At 49.0% G+C, this 23,129-nt stretch overlaps 9 protein-coding genes across 9 annotated transcripts; 3 read left to right on the top strand and 6 right to left on the bottom strand.

Moving 5' to 3' along the window:
- Positions 1 to 386: 386 nt before the first annotated feature.
- Positions 387 to 4,109, bottom strand: TSC11 (TORC2 complex subunit TSC11; the record flags this gene model as incomplete). The annotated part of the gene is made up of 2 exons (XM_076684662.1): positions 387 to 3,851; positions 3,915 to 4,109. The coding sequence occupies 2 exons, from the start codon at positions 4,107 to 4,109 to the stop codon at positions 387 to 389; spliced, it is 3,660 nt and encodes a 1,219-aa protein (XP_076541172.1).
- An 880-nt stretch (positions 4,110 to 4,989) lies between these two features.
- Positions 4,990 to 6,861, top strand: TRVA0_017S02124 (uncharacterized protein; the record flags this gene model as incomplete). The annotated part of the gene is made up of 1 exon (XM_076684661.1): positions 4,990 to 6,861. The coding sequence occupies one exon, from the start codon at positions 4,990 to 4,992 to the stop codon at positions 6,859 to 6,861; it is 1,872 nt and encodes a 623-aa protein (XP_076541171.1).
- A 292-nt stretch (positions 6,862 to 7,153) lies between these two features.
- AIM11 (Aim11p) lies at positions 7,154 to 7,618 on the bottom strand (the record flags this gene model as incomplete). Its single annotated transcript, XM_076684660.1, has 2 exons — positions 7,154 to 7,446; positions 7,507 to 7,618. 2 exons carry the CDS (start codon positions 7,616 to 7,618, stop codon positions 7,154 to 7,156), a joined length of 405 nt encoding a protein of 134 aa, XP_076541170.1.
- Positions 7,619 to 7,713: 95 nt separating this feature from the next.
- On the top strand, positions 7,714 to 8,053 carry CMC2 (Cmc2p; the record flags this gene model as incomplete). Its single annotated transcript, XM_076684659.1, has 2 exons — positions 7,714 to 7,747; positions 7,806 to 8,053. 2 exons carry the CDS (start codon positions 7,714 to 7,716, stop codon positions 8,051 to 8,053), a joined length of 282 nt encoding a protein of 93 aa, XP_076541169.1.
- A 508-nt stretch (positions 8,054 to 8,561) lies between these two features.
- On the bottom strand, positions 8,562 to 10,016 carry TRVA0_017S02058 (uncharacterized protein; the record flags this gene model as incomplete). The annotated part of the gene is made up of 1 exon (XM_076684658.1): positions 8,562 to 10,016. The coding sequence occupies one exon, from the start codon at positions 10,014 to 10,016 to the stop codon at positions 8,562 to 8,564; it is 1,455 nt and encodes a 484-aa protein (XP_076541168.1).
- A 422-nt stretch (positions 10,017 to 10,438) lies between these two features.
- PUP3 (proteasome core particle subunit beta 3) lies at positions 10,439 to 11,201 on the bottom strand (the record flags this gene model as incomplete). Its single annotated transcript, XM_076684657.1, has 2 exons — positions 10,439 to 11,034; positions 11,177 to 11,201. The coding sequence occupies 2 exons, from the start codon at positions 11,199 to 11,201 to the stop codon at positions 10,439 to 10,441; spliced, it is 621 nt and encodes a 206-aa protein (XP_076541167.1).
- Positions 11,202 to 12,714: 1,513 nt separating this feature from the next.
- Positions 12,715 to 14,352, bottom strand: GAS1 (1,3-beta-glucanosyltransferase GAS1; the record flags this gene model as incomplete). The annotated part of the gene is made up of 1 exon (XM_076684656.1): positions 12,715 to 14,352. The coding sequence occupies one exon, from the start codon at positions 14,350 to 14,352 to the stop codon at positions 12,715 to 12,717; it is 1,638 nt and encodes a 545-aa protein (XP_076541166.1).
- A 1,319-nt stretch (positions 14,353 to 15,671) lies between these two features.
- TRVA0_017S01992 (uncharacterized protein) lies at positions 15,672 to 16,553 on the bottom strand (the record flags this gene model as incomplete). Its single annotated transcript, XM_076684655.1, has 1 exon — positions 15,672 to 16,553. One exon carries the CDS (start codon positions 16,551 to 16,553, stop codon positions 15,672 to 15,674), a length of 882 nt encoding a protein of 293 aa, XP_076541165.1.
- A 51-nt stretch (positions 16,554 to 16,604) lies between these two features.
- Positions 16,605 to 22,928, top strand: FKS1 (1,3-beta-glucan synthase; the record flags this gene model as incomplete). Its single annotated transcript, XM_076684654.1, has 3 exons — positions 16,605 to 16,753; positions 16,821 to 17,030; positions 17,087 to 22,928. Coding segments are annotated over exons 2-3 (5,844 nt in total). The 5' UTR covers positions 16,605 to 16,753; positions 16,821 to 17,028.
- Between the last annotated feature and the right edge of the window lie 201 nt (positions 22,929 to 23,129).

Raw genomic sequence — 23,129 nt, 5'->3', positions numbered from 1 at the left:
TACTCTCCAGACGCGAAAAACACTCGTGTAGAGAAGTTTGGATATTCCCATAGTAAAGCGCGTCGGTGGTGGCGCGTCGCAATTTCACCTCTTTTCCTTTCCTATTTAGGCAACTCCCGCAATCACCAACGCGTCAAGCCATCACGTGGACGCCAGCAGCGGGTAGGCTACTTTGATGGAACATATACATTGTTAAACCATATTAGAACATATTAACGGTACTAGATTGAGCATCAATAGATGTATTAATAGATTGAGTAGTTGATAGAACTACACCGATAACAGTTAGTACGGTCAGAATAAATGATTTGATTGTGCGGTACAGGTAACAGTATGTTCATAACTCATTATCTATCTACTCGTAATCTAGTCATAAAAATAAAGCGTCATCTCGTGTCATGCCTTCTTCGTTTGAGGTCTTTACTCTGGTACGACAGACGCTCAATCAGATCGTTAGTATCAAACAGCTCAAAAATGAACCGTCGCACAGGAAGCTTATACCTGTACTGTTCGAGCATGTGCATGGCCTCGCTGAACACGTCGATGGACTGGAAATAGCTGCTGTGCCGTGCCTCCAGCTTAACCAAATGCCTCGAGGCATCGTTGGCAAGAATCTGGTTGCTTAGGTCAGACAGCTTGCTAAGAATCTCCTGCTTGACCGCGTCCTTCTCGTCGGAGAGCTTAGGGAATTCAACCTCCTCGTCTTCCGTCGTAGAATCGGTAGGCTTCTTGGACGCATCGCCGTTTGCAAGTAGTGTCCACTTGGTGGCTAGCTGCGTAGAGCTCTTAGTATGGAACATGGAAGAGAGTTTTACAGGCAGGCAGACGCCTCGCGGGTCGCCCATGACTCCAAACGCATTATCCCAGCCATACTCGTCAAGGATCTCCCCGCCTTCTGGGGTAGACGAAATCAGACCCATCGCAAAGAATGCCGTGCCCTTGAGGCTGCAAATGTCAGAGTTGTGCGCAATCTCCACAATATCGCCCACTACTGCGCAGTCCTCGAGGAACGGAGCTCCCAGTGGGTTCGAGCCAATGTTCCCCACCGCCCATAGCGCTCCCTTGACCTTGGTGATAATCTCCTTCTCCTCTTTCTCGTTTTTGTGCTTATGAATGTAGTCCGCAAAGGTCTTGAAGTGGCCCTTGGCCTGCAGTAGCTGACATCCTTCTTCAGTGAGGGCAAGCTCTCCATAGAAATGTCGAGGAATTGATTTCATGCCTGCAGTCAAGGTGGCCTCCGCCCCTGGCGGCAGCGGAATCCAAGATGTCTGGATACTTTCCAGATATTCCTCAATTTGGGAAACGTAGTTGTCGTTCTGTCCATGGAACCAGTTATCCATCTCTTTGTGCACATAGTCGAGCTCTTTGAGGTACTGGAAACCACTCGACGTCGACAAGAACCGAAGCAGCAACGGAGTACCAATATCCCCCAGGTGGTCAAGTGAAGGTTGCAGTTTAATGAAGTGCTCAAGGTTTTCCGGGCGGTCGCAGAACCCTTCGAGGACCTCTACGGCGAGCCGGCATACTTCCATTTCCGGATCGTAAAGCTGTGTAACAAGCAATCCTACAGCCCATTTCTGCGTCTCGCCGTCAGCCTTCATCAGCGTGCGTAGGTGTCTCGTTGCAAAGTGTCGGATGTCCGTACCAGATGTCGTCAGTGCTTTGGATAGAATAATCCGCGGATGGCCTTGAAGCTGGTAATTCATAGACTCGATGAACAGTTTGAGCAGTGCTTCACGGCTGCCTACGTCACTTATATGATAAATCATGTTGAACATTCGCCACCGCTCAAGCATGAGCATACCATTTGGATCGCCACTGAGAGTGCCGAGTAACGACAGGTACCCGTAACTGAGGGTATTTTGTAGCCGGTGGCTCGAGAAAAGTGGCTCTGGAGACGTGATGCCACTAGTTGGGTCGAGCTGAGCGAGACACTCGGCAATTTGTCGCAGTAGCTTATTCTCAGTGAGATACTTGACACCCTCGGGATTGTACAGAAGGGTCCGCATCAGTGCCTTGCCAACCTCGACATACTTCTGGTTAGGCTTAGTCTTCTTAACAGATGCAAAACGGAACTTGAACGGCCTGTAAAAGGACATGAGGCGCTTCATGAATTTTGTCGTTTTAATTGCTTCCTCGAGACGCCGCGGGTTGCGCAGTGGCCCCTGGATGAGCTCGTTGAGAGCGTCCCAATTCCACTTGGTAAAAGTCTTGGTGCTGAGAACGTTGGTGTCGAGGAGCAGCTGCTTGAAGCTTGGGTCGTCTATTTGCACGCCCATTTTGAGTTTCACTTGGGTTGACCTCAGCTGTTTCTGGCTCTCCCCCATTTCATCAGGATTGCGCTGAACTTTGTGGAGGCTCCTGGAAATCTTGTCGATTTGAAAAACAGCCCCAGACGCCATAACGTTGTCAGATGTCTTATGGCGCGTTGCCGAGTTGAAGAGCGCCGGCATGAGCGCAATGCGCTTGATTTCCTCGTGTGGAAAGAACCGTTCAGTGAGCGCCAGGATCTCTGACATGAGCAAGGTCGCCTTGCGCGTAATTTGGCGATTGTCGCTCGTCTCCATAAGCTCCACTAGCATCTCCAACAGCCCACAATGGACCAGGATTTGCAACAGCAACGCCGTGAAATGGTCAACAAAACGACATTTCTCTTCGTAGCTGCTAGCCGTAGAACTGTCGAGTTGCTCATCTGGCACACGTCCATATGTGGTGAGTCTCCGGCCCGCCAAAAAAGATGATGACCAAGATGGAAGTTTGATACGGAGAATTGTGAAGAGCAGATCAAGCAGCACTTCACGCAGCGCCGGAACTGGCACGCAAAGACACTGGATGAGCACCTTTATGGCGCTGAAGTCGTCCACTGATAAGGCTACGAGCCCACCCCACGTCCTTAGCATCGAGGACAGCACACGTGCACTATTTTGAAGCCGTTCGGTGTGGACGTGGCCGCGGACCTGAAAGTCCGCAAAGGCCGAGAGTAGGAACTCCAGATCGCGACCGTTTCGGAACAGATGGCGGTTTGCAGGGGACTCCAAAACGTACACGACAGCCTGGGTCATGGGCAGAGAGAGCTCGTACGGCCCTTCTACAATGCATTGGAAGAGCACTCGGATAGCGCCTCCTTTGGAGGCTTTTTCTGGATGCTGAATAAATATCTCGGCGAGGGTTTCGCACGCAATGTTACGCAACTTGTCATCGCTCTGCTCCGCTACCGCAACCAACGCCCGGATAACGCCAATGGTGATTTCATTGGCGCCCCCAGGAATGTCAAGGAAAGAGCGGACCAATTTTAATGCTTGTATCCGCTCTAACTGCGATTTAGAGTCCTTGGTAAGGGTCCGCATAACAAGCAGGTCGGTCTGGAGGCTGCGGATCTTGTTCAACGAGTCCAAATCGGTGAACGCATAACGCGCAACCCGGTATCCAGCCGCCACGACCTCGGTCTGCTTATGGAGCAGCAGAGTCCGAATACGGTCGCCGACTTCGGACATGACAAGATCGTACTTGAGCAGAGGATGCCTCTGCAATAAACTTACCAAGTTATTGGCGCGGGCAATAAGGAAGTCAGACGGCTGGCTCATATTCTCAATTGACTGTAAAATGTCGCCCAGTGACCAGGTCGGGCTCTCCTGGCCCGATTCTAAATCGTCATCTGTGTTTTGATCCTCTTCTATCGCGGCCACGGCGCTTGTGGCCGCCTTTGCCTCATCTATATTGTCGTCATTAAGGCCGTACTCGTTCAATTGCGACTGCAGCAGCTGGATCTTGGCATTGGCGGCGTCCAATTGGCTTTCAACCTGCCGTTTATACGCCTCTTTGCCTTCCTTAAGCTTCCGCTCGTCAAACACCTACACATCTGTCAGCTCCCCCTTTCCACTAGTATAGATAGCGCTAAAAGGAATAGAACATACCTGTAGAAGGTTCTCCGCACCTTCCTTAATTTTGTTTTCGACTTCGAGCTTGGACAGAATATCGTTTATACGTCCGGCATCATTGCGACTGAGCCCCGTAGAGTCTGACCCCCGCCGCGGGAGCCGTATCTTCTCATTGAACGCATCCGCCGCCACCGGCGCGCCAAATGAAGGAAGCCGAGCGCCGTTGTTCATATATTCCTTGGGCCCCGGTGTATGTGTGTCCGTGTCGTTTCGCGATAAGTCCGCCCAGGACGTCGGTTAAGCGGTGTGTTCCTCCGAGTAAAGGGATGATGAGGCTTGTACCGCCGCAGACTGCCCCCTGTCCAAAACATCCCAACTGCGCGTGCGCAACATCACCAAACACATAAACGTCGCTACGATATTATACCAGTTCGTACCGGTAGTACCAGTAAAGTACCAGGTACCAGTATCAGTACAAGATTACCGGTACATTAAAGCTCGCATTATCATTTCGAGAGAGTAGAGTGGAGTTAATTCTGAACCTATTTCTGAGTTCAGGAACCAATTTTTATCAAAACAGGAGATAGTCTGGTAATATGAAAATGTGGTACCGGTAGTTCAAATATCTACGGAGCTAGCTAGGAAGTCAGCTTATAGAAACCATCAATAAGGATTTCAACGTTGACAACTTCCAGTTATTGTAAATAGTACTGTAATAGAAAGTTAAAAAAAAGTATTACCGGTAGTTGTTAGGAAAGCATTTCAAATTGTTCATTGCCGTTATACGTATAATACCGGTTATTGATAAGCTATCGCATACGTCGCGAGTGCTTTTGAATAGCAGGCCCTCAGGTCCAATTGAAGTGCCAGTACCACAAGTACCAGAATCTGCAAATATTATTTTATCTTGTAAATTTTATAACTAGAGAGATACTTTACGGTCTCATCTTTCAAAGCGGAATTGTTCGCCGCATGACCTGCGGCGTAGATATGCTAATTAACTTAACCAGTACAGTTAAGATCCCACGGATCAATTTACTATGGGAAAATTAAAAAAAAATGAATTAATCGCAAATCTATAGGGCAAGCAGTATCGCAACGGTGACAGAAGATGCTTAGACCGGCTAGAGGGCCAGTTCTCAACTGGCTCGCGTCGAGCAGGCGCCCCGTGTGTAGGGCGAAGCTCGCGCGAAGTATACGATGCTATTCATCGCCGGATCAGTCACTCAAGGCCATCACTACTGCACTACGCCCAGTAACCAAAGGTCTCGACACACGAGAGAGCCTCGAGAAGACGTTCGTCGGGATGGAAAAGAAATTGACTCAGCGCTTAAGCGAATTCGACATTGGAAGGTTTTCTCAATTGTATCCAGCCACTGTTTCTCCGCTAGAGACGTGTGTGGTTGATGAGCTGCTCTGCCAGGGCTATGTTAATGAAGCGATTTCGCTCTATTTATTGCAGTGCTACTACGCCAGTAGGCTGCCTCATGTCCGCGTGTGGATTGTGGACACTCTGTCAAAGTTATTTATTGCCCGAAGGGGGGACTTCTGGTTCTTTCTCAAGCGACTAGTAGAGTTAGGGTGGACTGAGGAGGACCTAAGGTTTTACAATCAGCTGTTTGGCATTTACGGGCGCATTGGCACTGGAAGGTCTTCATTAATGGTGTTCTTAGACCGGCTGAAGGAGAGGTCCGATGCGAATGAGATAGCAGTAGATCTACTGACGAAAATGGCCTTGCGCGAAGGAAAGCCCATCCTTGCCGCTTCGATTATTCTTCGGTGTAAGGAATACTGTTCCTCAGGTACCCTGGACCTTTGTGTCCGGGCCATTGCGCAGCCTAATACGAAGTATGGGCTTTTCCACGCATGTGCACTACAGAAGCTCACCTATGCATTCCCTTTTGAGGCGTTCTCGACAAGCGAGTCGACAAAAGCAAGAATAATTGAGCTCGGACTTTCTATTGCTGTGAATGATTTTCCTTCGCTACCCAAAGACTGCTATCATATCGCCAAATACCAAGGCTCGAGCCCTATCCCCGCATCCGCTGTCATGGCACTCTTACGACGGTGTCTAAGTGTAGAACACTACCAGTTTGCCAACCACCTCTGGGGGACAATAAAACATGTCTATCTGCATAACATTGCACAACTGGGGCTCGCAGACGTGGCATACTTGGTGAGGTCTTTCTCCAAATCGGAAAAGTATCGTCTAAATACTGCCAAAGAGATCGTTGAGGCTATCCCGGAAGAAATCTACAGCCGAGAAGGCCTGCTGGAATCATTGCTAATATACTCTGCACGGTCGGGAGATTCTAAGCTGCTGGAGAAGCTCGTTAAGTCGGTTCCGAAACCAGCTCCACGTCCCGTGCTCTCCAGCTTGCTTAATGCATTTGCATCTCATGGTGACTCCGAGGGCCTTCAGCGGGTTGTCAGCGAGATCACTAGCAAGGGACTCGCTATGCACGATGCTGATACAGCCAAGATCGTAAGCCTGCTGGCCAAGGACGATTTCAACCGGGCTTGTTCCCTCGTGGAGCATCTCCAGTCTCAGGGACAGAAGCCATACAAGGCAATGGCGGCTCTAGCTAACCGCGCAATTGAGCAGTCCCATTTTGACATGGCTCAGCATTACATTTCCATTTTACTAGTTGAAGAGGGCGTCCCTTGGGATGTCATTAGTCTTGCGAAGAATCTGCAGCTTAAGCTTCTCGTCGTCCAGGGAAAGACCGCGGAGGCGCGAAAGAAGTGGCAGGTGTGGCTTGCGACCAACTCTCTTCCCGGTACACGCTATAAACTCACTGCATTGCGAACAATTCTTGACGAATACGTTCGCCAAAATAACTCCCAGTCTGCATCTTGGGTCGTCAAGGAGCTCGAAGAGCTAGGGCTAACTGCCAACGACATCAGGGCCCAGGTCACGAAACGTAAAAGACTGACCCCTGCCCAGCGCCAAAGCTGGGAACGCATTTTTAACCATTCATGACTTGTACATACTAATGCCCGATATAACTGCATATTGTATATATCTCAATCTATAGAATTTTTTCGACGCTATGTACTTCTATTGGTTCTATTTACCGACCAATATTGACGTGGTTAACAATCGGGTACCACATTAGGTATTCATTCTTTTCCAGGCGATTATTTGTTGGAGTACCTTGGGCATAACAAGTACCCAGAAATTAATGGAGTAACGGACAGATGCGTTCAGCATGGAGGTGTAATATTTACAAAGGAATAGGATACACAATAGATATTTACAAGGTCATCAGTTTTTATGCTTTCTTACCGGCAAGGGACTCGTTGAGACTCTGCTCAAACTCAGCAACGTTCTCCTCTAGAGGCATTTTGGCCAATTCCCGCTCTCGTTCAGCCCCACCGAGCTTCTCCTTCATCATAAGGCCAAACTCCCGTATGCTACCGACGTCCGCGATCCAGCTAACAGATGCAATACCAAAGGCAAAGCAGGACACCGAGAGCATAGTGGCATTAGACACTGCCTGCACAGCATCTTTCATCATGTTGAAGCTCGGCGGCCGCTGGTTCGGGTCGAACATCAGAGGGCTATCTAGAGTTCAAACTCGTTAGTGAAAACGGACGCTACTACCGGGGAAAGGTTAATTCTTACATCGTCGAGCAACAACAGATCTTCGCACGACAAGCGAGGCACCCAGAGCAGCAAGCCCTGTGCCATAGAACGCGATTATCTGCTTGAGTTGCCTTTTTTCCAGGTCGGCCATGATTTGGTTTCCAATTAACGGGTCGGAAAAGTGAAATTTCAAAATGTTCAATTAAACCCCGGGATGCCGTTTATCGTCAAAAATATCACCTCACCATGCATCCACAGTTGAACGAAGAGAAGAGAAGGCGTAAGTAGCCCCTAACAGACGGGTCTTGAAGCGAGTGAAATGCTAATAAATGATGTAGGATGTGGAGCGCTGATCGCAGCGCTTGAAGAGTGCCACCAAGAGTCGTATATGAAGCGCATGTTTGGCATCTGTAACAATGTCAAGGAGGAGCTCAACGAGTGCCTGAGCACCCAGCGACTCAAGCTTTCGCGAGAGAAGACTATCCTGGCTCGGGAGAAGCGAAAGACTATTGAAGCGCGGTGGAAGCAGATGGAGGAGGAAGAGTATGGTCCTGGTGGGAAGCTCAAGGAAGTAGTCGGGCGATAACCCCTCCACTGTCCAACTTATAAATCTTGTAAATAGACTACACATTCTTAACGACTCTACTCATATATATATATATATTATAGCACATGATATAATACGAATCTCTACGATATACCTCTAATACTGCGATAATAATGAGTTCTATTGTATCGCGGTACGACATTCAAGGTTATTCAAGTTCTATGATGGTAATAAATTCTGTGCTATGCCAGGTTCTGCGATATAGCGGTAAGTTCTACTATATAGTACCAAGTTGTACGATTATCGCCGAGTTCTACGATGGTAGGTAGTACCCAGTTCTGTGTAATTTTTAGCTACCAGACACAGTATAGCACCGCAATGTCGGTATATTTTGAATAATAACCGAATCATTTATGAGTTATCCCTATAAATTCTGTTAACGGTAAGTTCAAAAAAATGAAAGAAGTAAAAAACATATTGAAAGCTGCTTTAATCTAATTACAACTCGGTACTAGAGGTGGAATCACACGACTAATTCATATGGATATTACTGGTACGGGCGCAGATCCATGCTTTCTAAAAGCACATTTATGTCGCTGCAGCCTGGAACTCTGAATCCACGAATGCACTGAACATCAACTTCATAAGTCCTGACCCTACTTGAATAGTCAAGCGAATAGTCAAGCGTCGGGTCGAATGGCACCTTGTGCATGTAAGGGCAGAGGACGTCCATTCGCCGATGCGGATACTTATCTGTCGTTGAAAGTGACTCGAGGTGTGGGCATCGTTGAACAATAGCTTTGATAACTGCCTTCATCGACTGAGGCTCCATTAGAGGGATTTGTAGCCTTACCGTGCGTGCTTTAAGGGAACAGGCCATGAAATCGAAAAGGCCACGGAGGTACTGCCGATAATCGTTCAATTTTGTCGGTTCATAATCGTCAACCTTCATGATTCTGATTTCCTCTGTGATGCTATTAGCCAGAGGTGCTATTTGATTAAGCATGCAGCTCTCCGCGTTTTCAATGACAAGTCTGGTTAGGTTCTTAGTCAACTGTTGTAGCGCTCCAAGAAGATGATCGCAAGGAATAGGCACATTAGCTCTTGTAAAGTACAGTAATTCCAGCGTCTGGAGATTTGGAAAGTCGAAGGTATTAGCCATTTTGAACACTTCAGCTGGTACTCTGAACCGTGTAACAAACTTGCTGGACACTGTAACCATTTCGACTGTGGAACAGCCATACGACTCAAATGCAAGTATGCGCTCTGGCAGTACCAGACACCCGGGAGTAGAAAATCCTGTTGCAAGATATTCAATTCGCGGGCATCTTTGAAGCAACTCATCAACCTCACCTTGTGGAGGGAATCTACCACTCATGTGTACGCTTAGGCTTTTCACATATCTCATTAATTGGTGGTTATCAGCAAACGATTGAAGCTCAAATACATGAAGTTCAATTTCAATTGACGTTGTAAATGTTTCAAGCAAGTGGATGGTTTCTGTGAGCTCCTCTAGCGCCTCCTCTTGGTATAATATACACCCTAAGAGCTTGGCGATCTGCTTCTTTTCAGATCCCAAATGCTTAAAGTCGTCAATCATCTCGATTCCAACCGAGTCCCATGTAAACGTTTTAGAATCAATTTTTAAGGTAACCTCCGAGGCGTTATTCATAGCGAGCCTAGAAACCTTCACCACATCGGAGTCTTCGTAATTGAAATAAAGCGCCCGCTCCGGGGCGAGTGTCAATTTGTTCAAGTACTTGGTTGCTACAGACATGATCTCGAACGCTTCCTTCATGTTGTACCCAGTTATCAACAGAGTACAAGGCGCTGACGTAAAATCGGAATTTCTAATGTTGACGTTACTCCATCGTTTCCTGGCGGCAATATCGCGAAAGAAACGGCAAGTGAGGTGGAGACTGTCGAGGTTGAGGCCAAGATGATCGAAAACTAGTTCCCATATCTCTCTAGGCAAGCTTTTCAGGTACTCGTGCTGTGGCATCTTTAGTTTATTATTGCTAGGCTGCAACAAGAGCTGTTACAGGGAAGAGGAAATAATCCACTGGCTCAATTGAACCAGCAAGTTGTGCCTCATATGCACAACTGCAATGATCGTGCCTCAAATGCGTCGTGTATATGAGGCATCAACTGCAGTGATCTAGCCGTAGCACGCTCAAAAAGCTGTTCTATAAGAGTGATATTATCTGTTTCTTTTTGTAGTGCCAATTATCTCGTTTAAAGTTATATCAAAAGAAACAAGCACGGCCAATGGAAGCATGCTGATATACTTTTGTAATTGAGGAGTATCTATTTACCCTACCATAACCATGAACTAGGCTAGCCAAAGAAATTGGCCCCAAAGATGTTATCATAACAGAGTGTATAAAGATACAATATATTAATAAACAACAAACGCATAACCATCTAGTCCTGGCGAGTTTTCAGCAGCCGCTTGATGACCTTATCTTTCGTAATGACATAGACAACAGCACCCCAACCAGACAGACAGTCTCTATCCTGGGCATTCATGAACGCTTGGGAAATCGTCTCAAACAGCTCCTCCGGCTCGAGATCGGGCTCCCACAGCGACTCGCACATGCCAAACAGCTGTTCTGAGGAGGTGCCGGCCACGGCAAAGTCTTTCGAGCCATCCATGGCACCAATCAAATCAAACGCGCACAGGAATGGCTCTTCGGTCTTGGAGTTAAGCCCAGCGACAATGGGGCCTACAAAGTACGGGCCAAACCGCCGCTCGTAGAGTGAGGTGGATACAAGGTTCGCAAACGTGTCGGGCTCCATGTCCCGCTCCTCCCGCATCTTGTACATATTCGCCTTGAATCGCATCAGCTCGGATACTGTCAGCACGTCGGTGGCCAGCCCTGTCAGGCCCAGGAACACATTGTCGCCATATCTGAAGATCTTCTCGAAGTTGCTCGACACGCCCAGCGATTGCATGCCTAATCTCAGGTCGCATGCAATGGCCACGCACTTCTTGCCGGTCATTGCGACCGCCGAACCGCCTGTAATCGCATTTGCAGTTAGCGTTGTTCCATTGGTGGCGGCAAGCAATGGTGTGCCTTTGAATAATGGACACTCGCTTGCCGCGACGAAAATTATATTTTCAAAATCGCCTCAATGGCTCCCTCGGTCATCCTAACTTACCATTGATCTCTTGTGGATTTGACATTGCGATCGATATTGACGTCTAAGATTGAGTAGTTTGATAGTAGGAGTGGTGGTGGTATTGTGTCGCTGGGTGTGTGGGAGAATGGGATCCCGGTGGCGGACGGCCGCCGCGCGCGTTAAGGATTCCCCTGTTCAGTAGAGCTGAGGAATAGCGTGGATGATTCTTCATTACCAGTTTATTTTGTTCTATTAAATATTCGTACTATGTAAGTGCACTATGTAATTGTTGGTAGTTTGTAAATGAAGATTTCAGGAGTCGTAGTTGGTGGTGTATTTGGATGTGGTGTACCTGGGTATAGTGTAAGTCTCCATGATGTACTCCTTCATTTCACCGGTAGTAGCTGTAGCAGTAAAATTTTGAGGGCAAACAGGTGGAGGATGATTGTATTGTTATTTTAGCGACTAATGCCAGTTTGTGATACGTTTGGTACTCTCGCCACTAACAATTAACCGTATTCATTATTGTACCGTACCATAAGCGAATACCGGAAGCTATTCTTCCATGTTACGTTGACATATGAGGGTTGGTAATGCCTTTTAATTCGAATAGTATTTATAGCCGTTTTTTTCGATGCACAATTGTGTTGGCAGCTTATGCCAAAAAACTAAGACCTCAATGCTTTCATAGTCCTTGCAAATATGACACAGGATTTACCATATTGTGGCATTCATAATCTACCTGGAATGCCGTAGTACCATTAACCGGTACAGCTTCTCATATACTAGTATTAGCTTGATATGTACTCATAATTGATCTCTTTTGAAGTGTATGAGGCTATTAACCTCCTACCTGGTAGGGGAATTGTTACCCTCGGGGGATACCGTCCCCGCGACGTAAATGCCCCACAAAAACTGCAGAGCCCAATTGATATAAGAGTGAAATTTTATTGTATGAAGGCTTAACTTATGGGAATGTTATGTCAAGTCTTCTGGCCTCATCAAAGAAGCCAACAGATTGCGTTGAACTAATACTATTACGCGTATCATCAATTGATCTGTTGAAATGTAATCAAAAATATTACCGCAATACCGGTGCCATTATTATGATATAGTAGATTTATGCTGAATAGATAAAAGTCAACTACGTACAGTACATGTATATCAAAAAAACAATGGGGGTTTGGGGGCAGAGCCCCCAACTACGGGAGCTCGAGGGCTGGCCCTCGAAACCAATAGTAGTGTATTCGTTACCAGGTAGTATGTTCGGAAATGTTTGCTGAAGGGACATACAATTGGTGCACATAACAGATTCTGATATCGGTAATATAAAAATTAGTGTTCCTTTCAAACATCCAAATACAATAAGCTACGAATGGTTATCAAACAGCACATTGACACGTCTTTCGCGTTCATTACTGACGCTCCATATGAATGAGGAATGCGCAATTCGGCCAGTAATATTGATACGTCCCAGGTTCATAAGGTAGATAAAAATATGAAATCTATTGAACAAAATAAACGAAAAAGAGAAAAGCAAGATATTCCAAGAATACAGTACACGATGTACACTAAAATTAGAGAGCGACAATGAGGCCGGCGGCAAAGACACCAACCGCAGCAATGGCCTTGTGCATGCCAGAGGCTCGAACGGAGTCACCAGCGCTCTTGGCCTTGCCGGAAGAAGAAGAGGAAGAAGAGCCGGAAGAGGAACCGGTGGCATTGGCCTCAGCGGCACCAGAATAGGTACCAGTGACAGAGGCGGAAATAGCGCCAGTACCAGCAGTGCCGGCCTGAGCAAGAACAGACTTGCACTGGCCCTCAGTCTTTGGACTACTGTTGATAGAGGCGGAGCCGGAGAAGTCACAAGCCGTGTCCTTCTTGCCATTCTTCTCGTAGTAGGCGTTGAGCGCAAAGTTGAGCTGGGCCTTGGCATCGCAGAAGGAGTAGGCACCGTAGATGCCCTTCTGGCCGTTGCCAGTGATACCCGAGCAGTCAATCTCGCCGCAAAGGTAGCTAAACAGATCGCTGTAGTCCTCCTCGTCCACACTGTCATCAACAACACAGGTAGCAGCATTGCTGATACAGTCGCAGACACCCTGGTTAGGAGTTGGGGGCAGCACGGTAGCAGCCTTCCAGTTGGAGTTGGTGGCTGGGCAAGCAAGGGTGTCGCCCGAGTCGGTGGCCTGGCTCTTCTTGGCCAAGGTTGGAGAGACCTTGGCGATCTCGCTCGAGAGGTAGCCAAAGTCAGCCAAGGTGGAGACCTTGTTATTGCTGACCGTCACCAATCCGTAGTTGTTCTGCTCCTCAAAATACATGTAGACGATACCACCGGACCAGACGTCGGTCATCTCGTCAGAGTAGAGAGCGGCGACCTCAGTGAACTTTCGCGGCTGGACAGCGTTGCAACCGTACTCGGAGAAGAAAAGCGGCACAGGAATCTTGGCGAACTCCTCGGTTCGGGCGGCGTAGCCAGAAGACTGGAAGGTCGCATCACCACACCATTCATACATGTTGATACCGTAAAAGTCAGCCCGGTCCTCGGTAGAGCCGCAGTTGAAGTACTCAGCCATTGGCTCTCGCGTGTTCGCATCATCGTTGGTGGAGTAACCGACTGGGATGGATCGGTAGCCCTTCTCCTTGATGTACGACTTCATATCTCGGATAGCGGCCTTGACGAAGGCAGAAGCTGGAGTGTTGGTGTTGTTGTTGGTCACCTCGTTACCGGCGAAGAAACCAAGCACGTTGGAGTAGCCCTGCAACGTGTCAATGACCGAGGTGTATCGGTTGTACAACTCAACGTTCCACTGCGGGTCGGTTCGGTCAATGGAGAGGCCTGGCTCGGACAAGTCGGCCAGAATGTAGATACCGGCGTTCGCGAAGGTATTGATACAGCTGGAGTGATCGAGAGTCGTGTTGATGGCGTAGACTCGGATCACGTTGGTGCCCAGCTCGGTGAGGTACTGGACGTCACGCTGGCAGGCAGACGCGTCAGAGAGCGGGTCGTTGAACGTCTGGTCGGCCGTGGCATTAGCAACGTCCGACTGGTACGCGACACCCTTGATGTAGAACTGCGAGGCGTTGTTCGAGTAGAAGAACTTGTTGCCCACAATCTCAATGGCAGGTGGGCTGGTGCTGGAGGTGGCAGCAGCAATGGCAGGAGAGGCCAGCAGACTCGAGGCGAGTCCGCCCTTCAAAACCGAAGACCACTTCATTATTTAATCTATCGGAAAATAATAAAAAACAAAACTCTAAACTCCAGGAGATTGGATTTTGACAGGTTTGCCAAGAAATGAAATCTCAATGTGTTTAAAGAAGCGAAAAACCGTTTTTTTTTTCTTCGACGAATTCAACGAGCGAAAAAGAACTGAAAGCACAACCTAAGCGAGCGAGTTTCTCTTGTTCAATCCCTGGAAAGATGTAACAAAGTTGGGTTTGACCTGGGGTACAAGAGGAAAGAAAGAAAAATGAGGGAGGAAAAGTGAGTTTGATATCTCAATGGGGGCCGCAAAAAAGGGGGCCTTTCTCCTGTCCTCACACAGTGTCTTAATCGAGGCGCAGACGGGGGCCACCTATTTTTGTCCCTCACCCCCTCCTCCAATAAGCCCCTTGGCTCCGAACCACCCGAAATTTCACCTTTTTTTTTTTTTTCAGGGGGCCTGCGCGCGCGCGCTCCAGCTTAATAGGCAAAGGGGGGATATTGATGATGCCGCATATACCACGCGACATATTACAAAATATTACAGGTGGCAGTGCTTTGGCTGTTACCCTTGGTACATTACACGTAGCGGGTGTAAAAAAATTAGTCCGATAGTACGGGGTGTGAAAATGCGCTAGTTCATTGTCGGTCGGTTACGGCGGAAGATAGCGAGATCTAGCGGCTCAAGGTTAAAGTTAGTAATGAGGAATGTGGCATGCTCCAGATTTAGTAATAATTTTTTTTCTAGGCCCCCTCCAGCAACATTACTCGACATATGGCGGTTTGCTCAGTACTAGTACTGGCCATTGTTGCTGGCTTTTAGCTACACAGCTCATTACAGTGTCGTACATATATAACGGGTAAGCGTACATATCGGACACGTAGAAGGCGTAATGGAGTGTATACTTAAGGCTGTTTCGTTTCTCGCGGGGCCCGCGTATTCGCCTGCGCGAGCGGTATCGTGGGCCGCAGACTTTCGGGGTTTACAAGCACTGGTATTGGAAGATTGGACGCTGCAGGCAGGTTAATAACGCACAATAACGCACCACACGCTACATGTAATACACCCGGTTAGGTATAGTCCGCCTGAGAAGGACGTATGGAATACAATTATTCTTTCTGTTCGAGATCTCCAGATGCATTTGTAGTACTGGCTTACCTGCCTTTCTAATTTTTTTTTGTTGGCCCAAGGTACCGGGTTTACCACTACATCTTGCCAACAAAGTACGAGAGCTCGTATACCCACTCAGGGGGGGAGGTGGTGTGGGAAGTGGATCGCGAGATTGTACTCAGATTTACGCCGGTAAGGGCCAAACGAACAAGACAGCTGTTTCATCATCGGCAAGACACCACATGTCGCATCCAGGAACGATGCGAGGCATTTGCTGCGCTATTAATAGGGGAGACCGCAACACACACCCTTCGGCTAATATATTGCACTACACGACATACATGTAGTTGCAAGCTTACATAGAATGTGTAGCAGTACAAGCAATACAAAATACACGTAGACTGTAAGCGCCACAAGCAATATACTCTAACGCCCGTTGCACACCACTTGAAGCACAGGCTTTGGGTCCGAAAGAATGAGAAGTATACGCTTCGGCTGTAACGGATCACGTGTAGCGACTTCCAACGCTGGAATGGACTACATATCTCTCCCGCCCAAATTCCCCCCGTACCCGCCATACACAATGGCCCTACAAATGTCAAAAAATACATAACCGTAGTACATTGGGAGATCATTAATGTCAAATGGCCCGTGAACTGCCAAAACGTCGCAGCAATTGATGCGTTGGACCGTAATGTAGAAGGCGTGCCCTTTATTTTCCGCCAAATATGTACTGCATGTTTCTTTTTTCGGGCTGTTCCACCCCCTGGGTTTTTCTTGTTTAACCTCCCGACGCCGATTGAGATAACGAAGATTCGTACATCGCGTCGCTTTAGTACTGCCAAAGTGGGCAATTCCTCCACCGCGTTTTTTTTTTCTTCCCTGGGGGCCAGCCCCCAGACCCCCGTAGCTCCGCTGCGCGGAGAAACTTGACGAGAGATGGTAAAAACGGGTAGTCTCCATGGTGATGGGCGACTTCTTTGTCGTGTCCCGTTGTTGGGTGAGAAACAACGATGATATAAGAGGATGGGGATTTCTTTTTCCTCTCGACGGGGAGGCTGGGCCGTTCTCACGTTTACTCCCAAAACTATTTTTACGCTGCCCATTTCCCCTTCCTTGCACGACCTTTTGAAACCTATTTTTTCCTTCCCTTAACTGCCACTTTTTGTCAACCTTGTACGGTCTTTTTTTTTCTCTTGACATTTTCCCTTCGTTTTTGCCAGGTCAATTTTCCTTTGCACGTTGAGTAAGGGTCTTTATTTGGTGTGTTCTTTGGATTGGGGGAGTGCATTTTGGAGCATTAATTGTAAGAAATTCAGCTTGCGGCGTTTGATATCGGCTAAGCAGTACTAACCGAATGGGACTTTTTATAGAAGGAGACGACTGGTTTTTTAGAACATACAAGCGACGACATCCGACACCCTCGTTGCGCCTCTAGTCGTTCGCTTTTTTTTATTCAACCATTCTACGCTCGTTTACAGGTTTCTCGGTGCGTTAGAGGGGGAACAACAAGGCAATTATTATTACCCCCTTTTATCATTGGTCAATCGTTAAAAACTTGGGAAACTTGGTAAACCAACCATGTAAGTACACAATCCCCTCCAAAATATGGGCAAAAAACTAACTAGAATTTTGATAGGTCTGGTTACAACAATGGTGGTAGCCGGTACGAGGAGGTGCCTCACGGAACACCGCCCGTAGACGAAAACTACCACGACTCGTATTATCAGGACGAGGAGTACCACCACCAGCAACCGCAACAGCCGCACGGCGGCAACCCGCCCCCGCCTCACGGCGGCCAGTACGAGGAAGAGTACTACCAGCAGCACCCGCAGTACGCCAACCAGAGCGGCGACCAGTACTACTACGAGGACGAGCACGCGGGTTACTACCAGCAGCAGGCCGCACACGGCTACGACGACGGGTACCCCGAGGACGCTTATGCGGCTGGCCCCGTCAACCCTTACGCGGCGACCTCGGCCAACGGGTATCAGCAGGTGGCCGGTGGCAAGGGTAAGCGCCTCGACTCGGACGAGAACAGCGAGACTTTTTCGGACTTTACAATGCGGTCCGACATGGCGCGAGCCGCCGAAATGGACTATTACAACCGTAACGGCGACCCGCGCATGAACTACATGCCCCAGTCGGCAGCGGACTCGTACCAGGAGGACGGCTACGGCAACCAGCAGTACCGCGCGCCGTCGTCGCAGGTTTCGTACAGCGGCAACCGGTCCTCGGGCGCCTCGACCCCCATCTATGGCTTGGACTATGGTATCCCCGGCCGGTCCCGAGAACCGTATCCAGCGTGGACGGCAGAATCGCAGATCCCCATCACCAAGGAGGAGATTGAGGACATCTTCATTGACCTGGCCAACAAGTTTGGGTTCCAGCGAGACTCGATGCGAAACATGTTTGACCACCTCATGGTGATGCTCGACTCGCGCGCGTCGCGAATGACGCCAAACCACGCGCTGCTCTCTCTGCACGCCGACTACATTGGCGGTGACTCGGCCAACTACAAGAAGTGGTACTTCGCCGCCCAGCTCGACCTCGATGACGAGATTGGCTTCCGAAATATGAAGCTCGGAAAGACGTCGCGCCGAATCCGCAAGGCACGAAAGAAGTCCAAGGCCACCCGCGACCCCAACGCCGACCCGCAAAAGACGCTCGAGGAGCTCGAAGGCGACAACTCGCTCGAGGCCGCCGACTACCGATGGAAGACGCGGATGAACCAAATGTCGCAGCACGAGCGGGTGCGCCAGATTGCCCTCTTTCTGCTGTGCTGGGGCGAGGCCAACCAGGTGCGATTCACCGCGGAGTGCCTGTGCTTCATCTTCAAGTGCGCCGACGACTACTACAACTCGCCAGAGTGCCAGAACCGAACCGAGCCGGTCGAGGAAGGCGACTACTTGCGACGAGTCATCACGCCCATCTACCAGTTTTTGCGAAACCAGGGCTACGAGATCGTGGACGGCAAGTACGTCAAGCGGGAGCGTGACCACAACAAGGTTATCGGTTATGACGATGTCAACCAGCTCTTCTGGTACCCGGAAGGCATTGAGCGAATCATCTTTGAAGACGGCACGCAGCTCGTCGACATTGCCCCGGCCCAGCGATACTGGAAGCTCGGCGAAGTTGCCTGGAACAAGGTCTTCTTCAAGACGTACAAAGAGACGCGTTCGTGGTTCCACATGGCCACCAACTTCAACCGAATCTGGGTTATCCACATCACCATGTACTGGTACTATACCGCCTACAACTCGCCAACCCTGTACACTAAGAACTACTCGCAGCTGCTCAACAACCCGCCACCACCGCAGACGCCGTGGGCCGCTTGTGCCATTGGCGGTGTTGTCGCTTCGCTCATCCAGATCATTGCTACTCTTGCCGAATGGGCCTTCGTGCCGCGAAAGTGGGCTGGTGCCCAGCACCTGACTCGACGACTCATGTTCCTTATCCTCATTCTTATCGTCAACCTGATTGCTCCAGTTTATGTGTTCGGCTATCTGGGTCTCGAGGTCAAGTCCAAGTCCGGTCTCATTGTGGGTATCGTTGGTTTCTTCATCTCCATTGCTACTTTCTTGTTCTTCGCCATTATGCCACTCGGTGGATTGTTTGGCTCGTACCTGAATAAGAAGACGCGTCGCTATGTGGCTTCCCAGACGTTTACCGCCTCGTTTGCTCGGCTCAAGGGTAACGATATGTGGATGTCGTATGGTCTCTGGGTCTGTGTCTTCACTGCAAAGTTCGTCGAGTCCTACTTCATGTTGACGCTCTCGTTGCGAGATCCTATCCGAGACTTGTCCAAGATGCGAATGACGCGATGTATTGGTGAGAAGTACTTTGGTAACACACTCTGTATGCAGCAGGCGCGAATTGTGTTGGGTCTCATGTACTTGACCGATTTGGTCCTCTTCTTCTTGGATACCTATCTGTGGTACATTATCTGCAACACTATCTTCTCCGTGGCTCGATCCTTCTACCTGGGTATCTCCATTTTGACCCCATGGCGAAACATTTTCACTCGGCTGCCCAAGCGAATCTACTCCAAGGTCCTTGCTACCACCGACATGGAGATCAAGTACAAGCCAAAGGTTTTGATTTCGCAGATTTGGAATGCCATTGTCATCTCCATGTACCGAGAGCACTTGCTTGCCATCGACCACGTCCAGAAGCTTCTGTATCACCAGGTTCCCTCCGAAGTCGAGGGCAAGCGAACTCTGCGAGCCCCAACTTTCTTCGTTAGCCAGGATGACAACTCCATTGACTCTGAGTTCTTCCCAAAGAACTCTGAAGCCGAGCGACGAATCTCCTTCTTTGCCCAGTCGTTGTCTACCCCTATCCCAGAGCCTCTGCCTGTCGACAACATGCCTACCTTCACTGTTTTGGTTCCTCACTACTCTGAAAAGATCTTGTATTCCCTGCGAGAGATTATCCGAGAAGACGACCAGTACACCCGTGTTACCCTGTTGGAGTATCTCAAGCAGCTCCACCCAATCGAGTGGGACTGCTTCGTCAAGGACACTAAGATTTTGGCTGAGGAGACAGGCGGCAATGGCTCTTCGGAGAGCTTCGAGGAGAAGGGCGAGGAGAAGGACCAGATGAAGAGTAAGATTGACGATCTTCCATTCTACTGCATTGGTTTCAAGTCTGCTGCCCCAGAGTACACTTTGCGAACTCGAATTTGGGCCTCCCTGCGATCCCAGACTTTGTATCGAACTGTTTCTGGTTTCATGAACTACTCCCGAGCCATCAAACTGCTCTACCGAGTTGAGAACCCAGAGGTTGTTCAGATGTTTGGCGGTAACACTGACAAGCTTGAGCGAGAGTTGGAGCGAATGGCCCGACGAAAGTTCAAGTTCATTGTGTCTATGCAGCGACTGACCAAGTTCCGACCTGATGAGTTGGAGAACACTGAGTTCTTGCTCCGTGCCTACCCAGACCTGCAGATTGCCTACTTGGATGAGGAGCCACCAACCGAGGAAGGTGGCGAGCCACGATTGTTCTCTGCCCTTATCGACGGTCACTGTGAGATTATGGAGAATGGTCTTCGACGACCAAAGTTCCGAATCGAGTTGTCTGGCAACCCAATTCTTGGTGACGGTAAGTCTGATAACCAGAACCACGCCCTTATCTTCTACCGAGGTGAGTACATTCAGTTGGTTGACGCCAACCAGGACAACTACTTGGAGGAGTGTCTCAAGATTCGATCTGTATTGGCCGAGTTTGAAGAGCTCAGCTCTGAGTACTCGAACCCGTACACCCCAGGTCTGCCCGCCACCGACTACTCTCCGGTTGCCATTCTCGGTGCCCGAGAGTACATTTTCTCTGAGAACATTGGTATCCTTGGTGACGTTGCTGCCGGTAAGGAACAGACGTTTGGTACTCTGTTTGCTCGAACTTTGGCTCAGATTGGTGGTAAGCTGCATTACGGTCATCCGGATTTCCTGAATGCTACTTTCATGACTACTCGAGGTGGTGTGTCCAAGGCACAGAAGGGTCTGCACTTGAACGAGGATATTTATGCTGGTATGAACGCCATGTTGCGAGGTGGTCGAATCAAGCACTGTGAGTACTACCAGTGTGGTAAGGGTCGAGATTTGGGTTTCGGTTCTATTCTCAACTTCACTACCAAGATTGGTTCGGGTATGGGTGAGCAGATTCTGTCTCGAGAATACTACTACCTTGGTACCCAGCTGCCATTGGACCGATTCCTTTCGTTCTTCTATGCCCACCCAGGTTTCCACGTTAACAACTTGTTCATTATTGTGTCTGTGCAGCTGTTCATGATTCTTATGATGAACATTGGTGCTCTTACCCACGAGTCGATTATCTGTCTCTACAACAAGGATAAGCCGATTACTGATCCTCAGATTCCAAAGGGTTGCTACAACCTTCAACCGGTTCTTGGATGGCTGCAGCGATGCATTCTGTCCATTTTCATTGTGTTCTTCATTGCGTTTGTGCCTTTGGTTGTCCAGGAGCTGATTGAGAAGGGTGTGTGGCGAGCTGCTGTGCGATTCACTCGACACTTTGCGTCCCTTTCACCGTTCTTTGAAGTGTTTGTGTGTCAGATTTACGCTCACTCGCTGCTCACTGATTTGGCGTTTGGCGGTGCTCGATATATTGCTACCGGTCGAGGTGTTGCCACGGCGCGAATTCCGTTCAGTGTGCTGTACTCACGATTTGCTGGTGACTCGATCTACCTTGGTTCACGATCCATTCTGATGCTTATCTTTGGTACTATTGCCATGTGGCAGGCTGCGTTGTTGTGGTTCTGGATTACTCTTATGGCTATGGTTGTCTCGCCGTTCCTGTTCAACCCACACCAGTTTGCGTGGACCGAGTTCTTCATTGACTACCGAGACTTCATTCGATGGATGTCGCGAGGTAACAACCGATGGCACCGAAACTCTTGGATTGGTTATGTTCGAATGACGCGAACGCGAATCACTGGTCTCAAGCGAAAGGTGCTTGGTGGCGACAGCAAGGACGCCGAGCGAGCTGCTGGAGATATTCCACGAGCCCGAATTGGCAACCTTATCTTCACTGAGCTTATCGTTCCATTGTTTGTTGCAGCGGCTGCTTTTGTTGCCTACACTTTCATCAATGCCCAGAATGGTGTTAAGCATGCGACGCCGGTCAACTCTGTGCTTCGAATTGTCATTGTTGCCCTTGGTCCAATTGTCATCAATGCTGGTGCGCTCATGGTCCTCTTCTTCATGTCGTGCTGCATGGGTCCAATTCTTGGACTGTGCTGCAAGCAGACGTCTGGTGTCATGGCCGGTATTGCCCACGGTATTGCCGTCATTCTGCAGATCGTATTCTTTGAGGTGATGTGGTTCTTGCAAGGCTGGGTGTTTTCTTCGGCGCTGCTTGGTATGATTACTGCCATTGCTATTCAGCGATTTATTCTCAAGCTGCTTGTGTGCCTGTGCCTGACGAGAGAGTTCAAGCATGACCAGGCCAACCGAGCGTGGTGGTCCGGTAAGTGGTACGGCAGCGGTTTGGGCTGGATGGCGTTTACTCAGCCGTCTCGAGAGTTTGTTTGCAAGATTGTCGAGCAGATGATGTTTGGCGGCGACTTTTTGCTGTGCCACGCCATTATGTTTGCTCAGCTTCCATTCCTGTGCATTCCATTGATTGACCGATGGCACTCTATGCTGCTGTTCTGGCTCAAGCCAAGCCAGCAGATTCGACCGCCAATCTTCTCGATGAAGCAGAACCGGCTGCGAAAGCGAATGGTGCGAAAGTATGCCACTTTGTACTTTGGCCTGCTGCTTCTGTTCCTCATTCTTCTGATTGCTCCAGCAGTTGCTGGCAAGCAGGTCAACACGAGCTCGCTTACCAAGAACCTACCAGAGTTCGCTTCTGGTCTCATTCAGCCCACTGGCCAGGACAACAATGACACTGGTCCAAACGCTCCAAAGACCATTAGCAACAAGACTCCATCCAGCATTGTATTCAAGACCAAGCCATAAAAAAGGAGGTGTGTATATTAAAAGGGCCATGTTTTACTGATTATGATTTATTATACTATATATATACTACTATAACTGTTAATTATATTGGGTACTGAGATTGATCATCGACGCGGAGCGTCACTTCGGGGGTCTGGGGGCTGGCCCCCAGGGAAACCATGCAATAGTTGCAGAAAAGTCAGGATCGCGTATATATACAAG

This window comes from Trichomonascus vanleenenianus (assembly GCF_965637985.1).
Source record: "Trichomonascus vanleenenianus strain CLIB 3782 genome assembly, contig: TRVA0_017S, whole genome shotgun sequence".
NCBI classification, from domain to species: domain Eukaryota; kingdom Fungi; phylum Ascomycota; class Dipodascomycetes; order Dipodascales; family Trichomonascaceae; genus Blastobotrys; species Blastobotrys vanleenenianus.
This window is presented reverse-complemented; position numbering and strand designations above follow the sequence as displayed.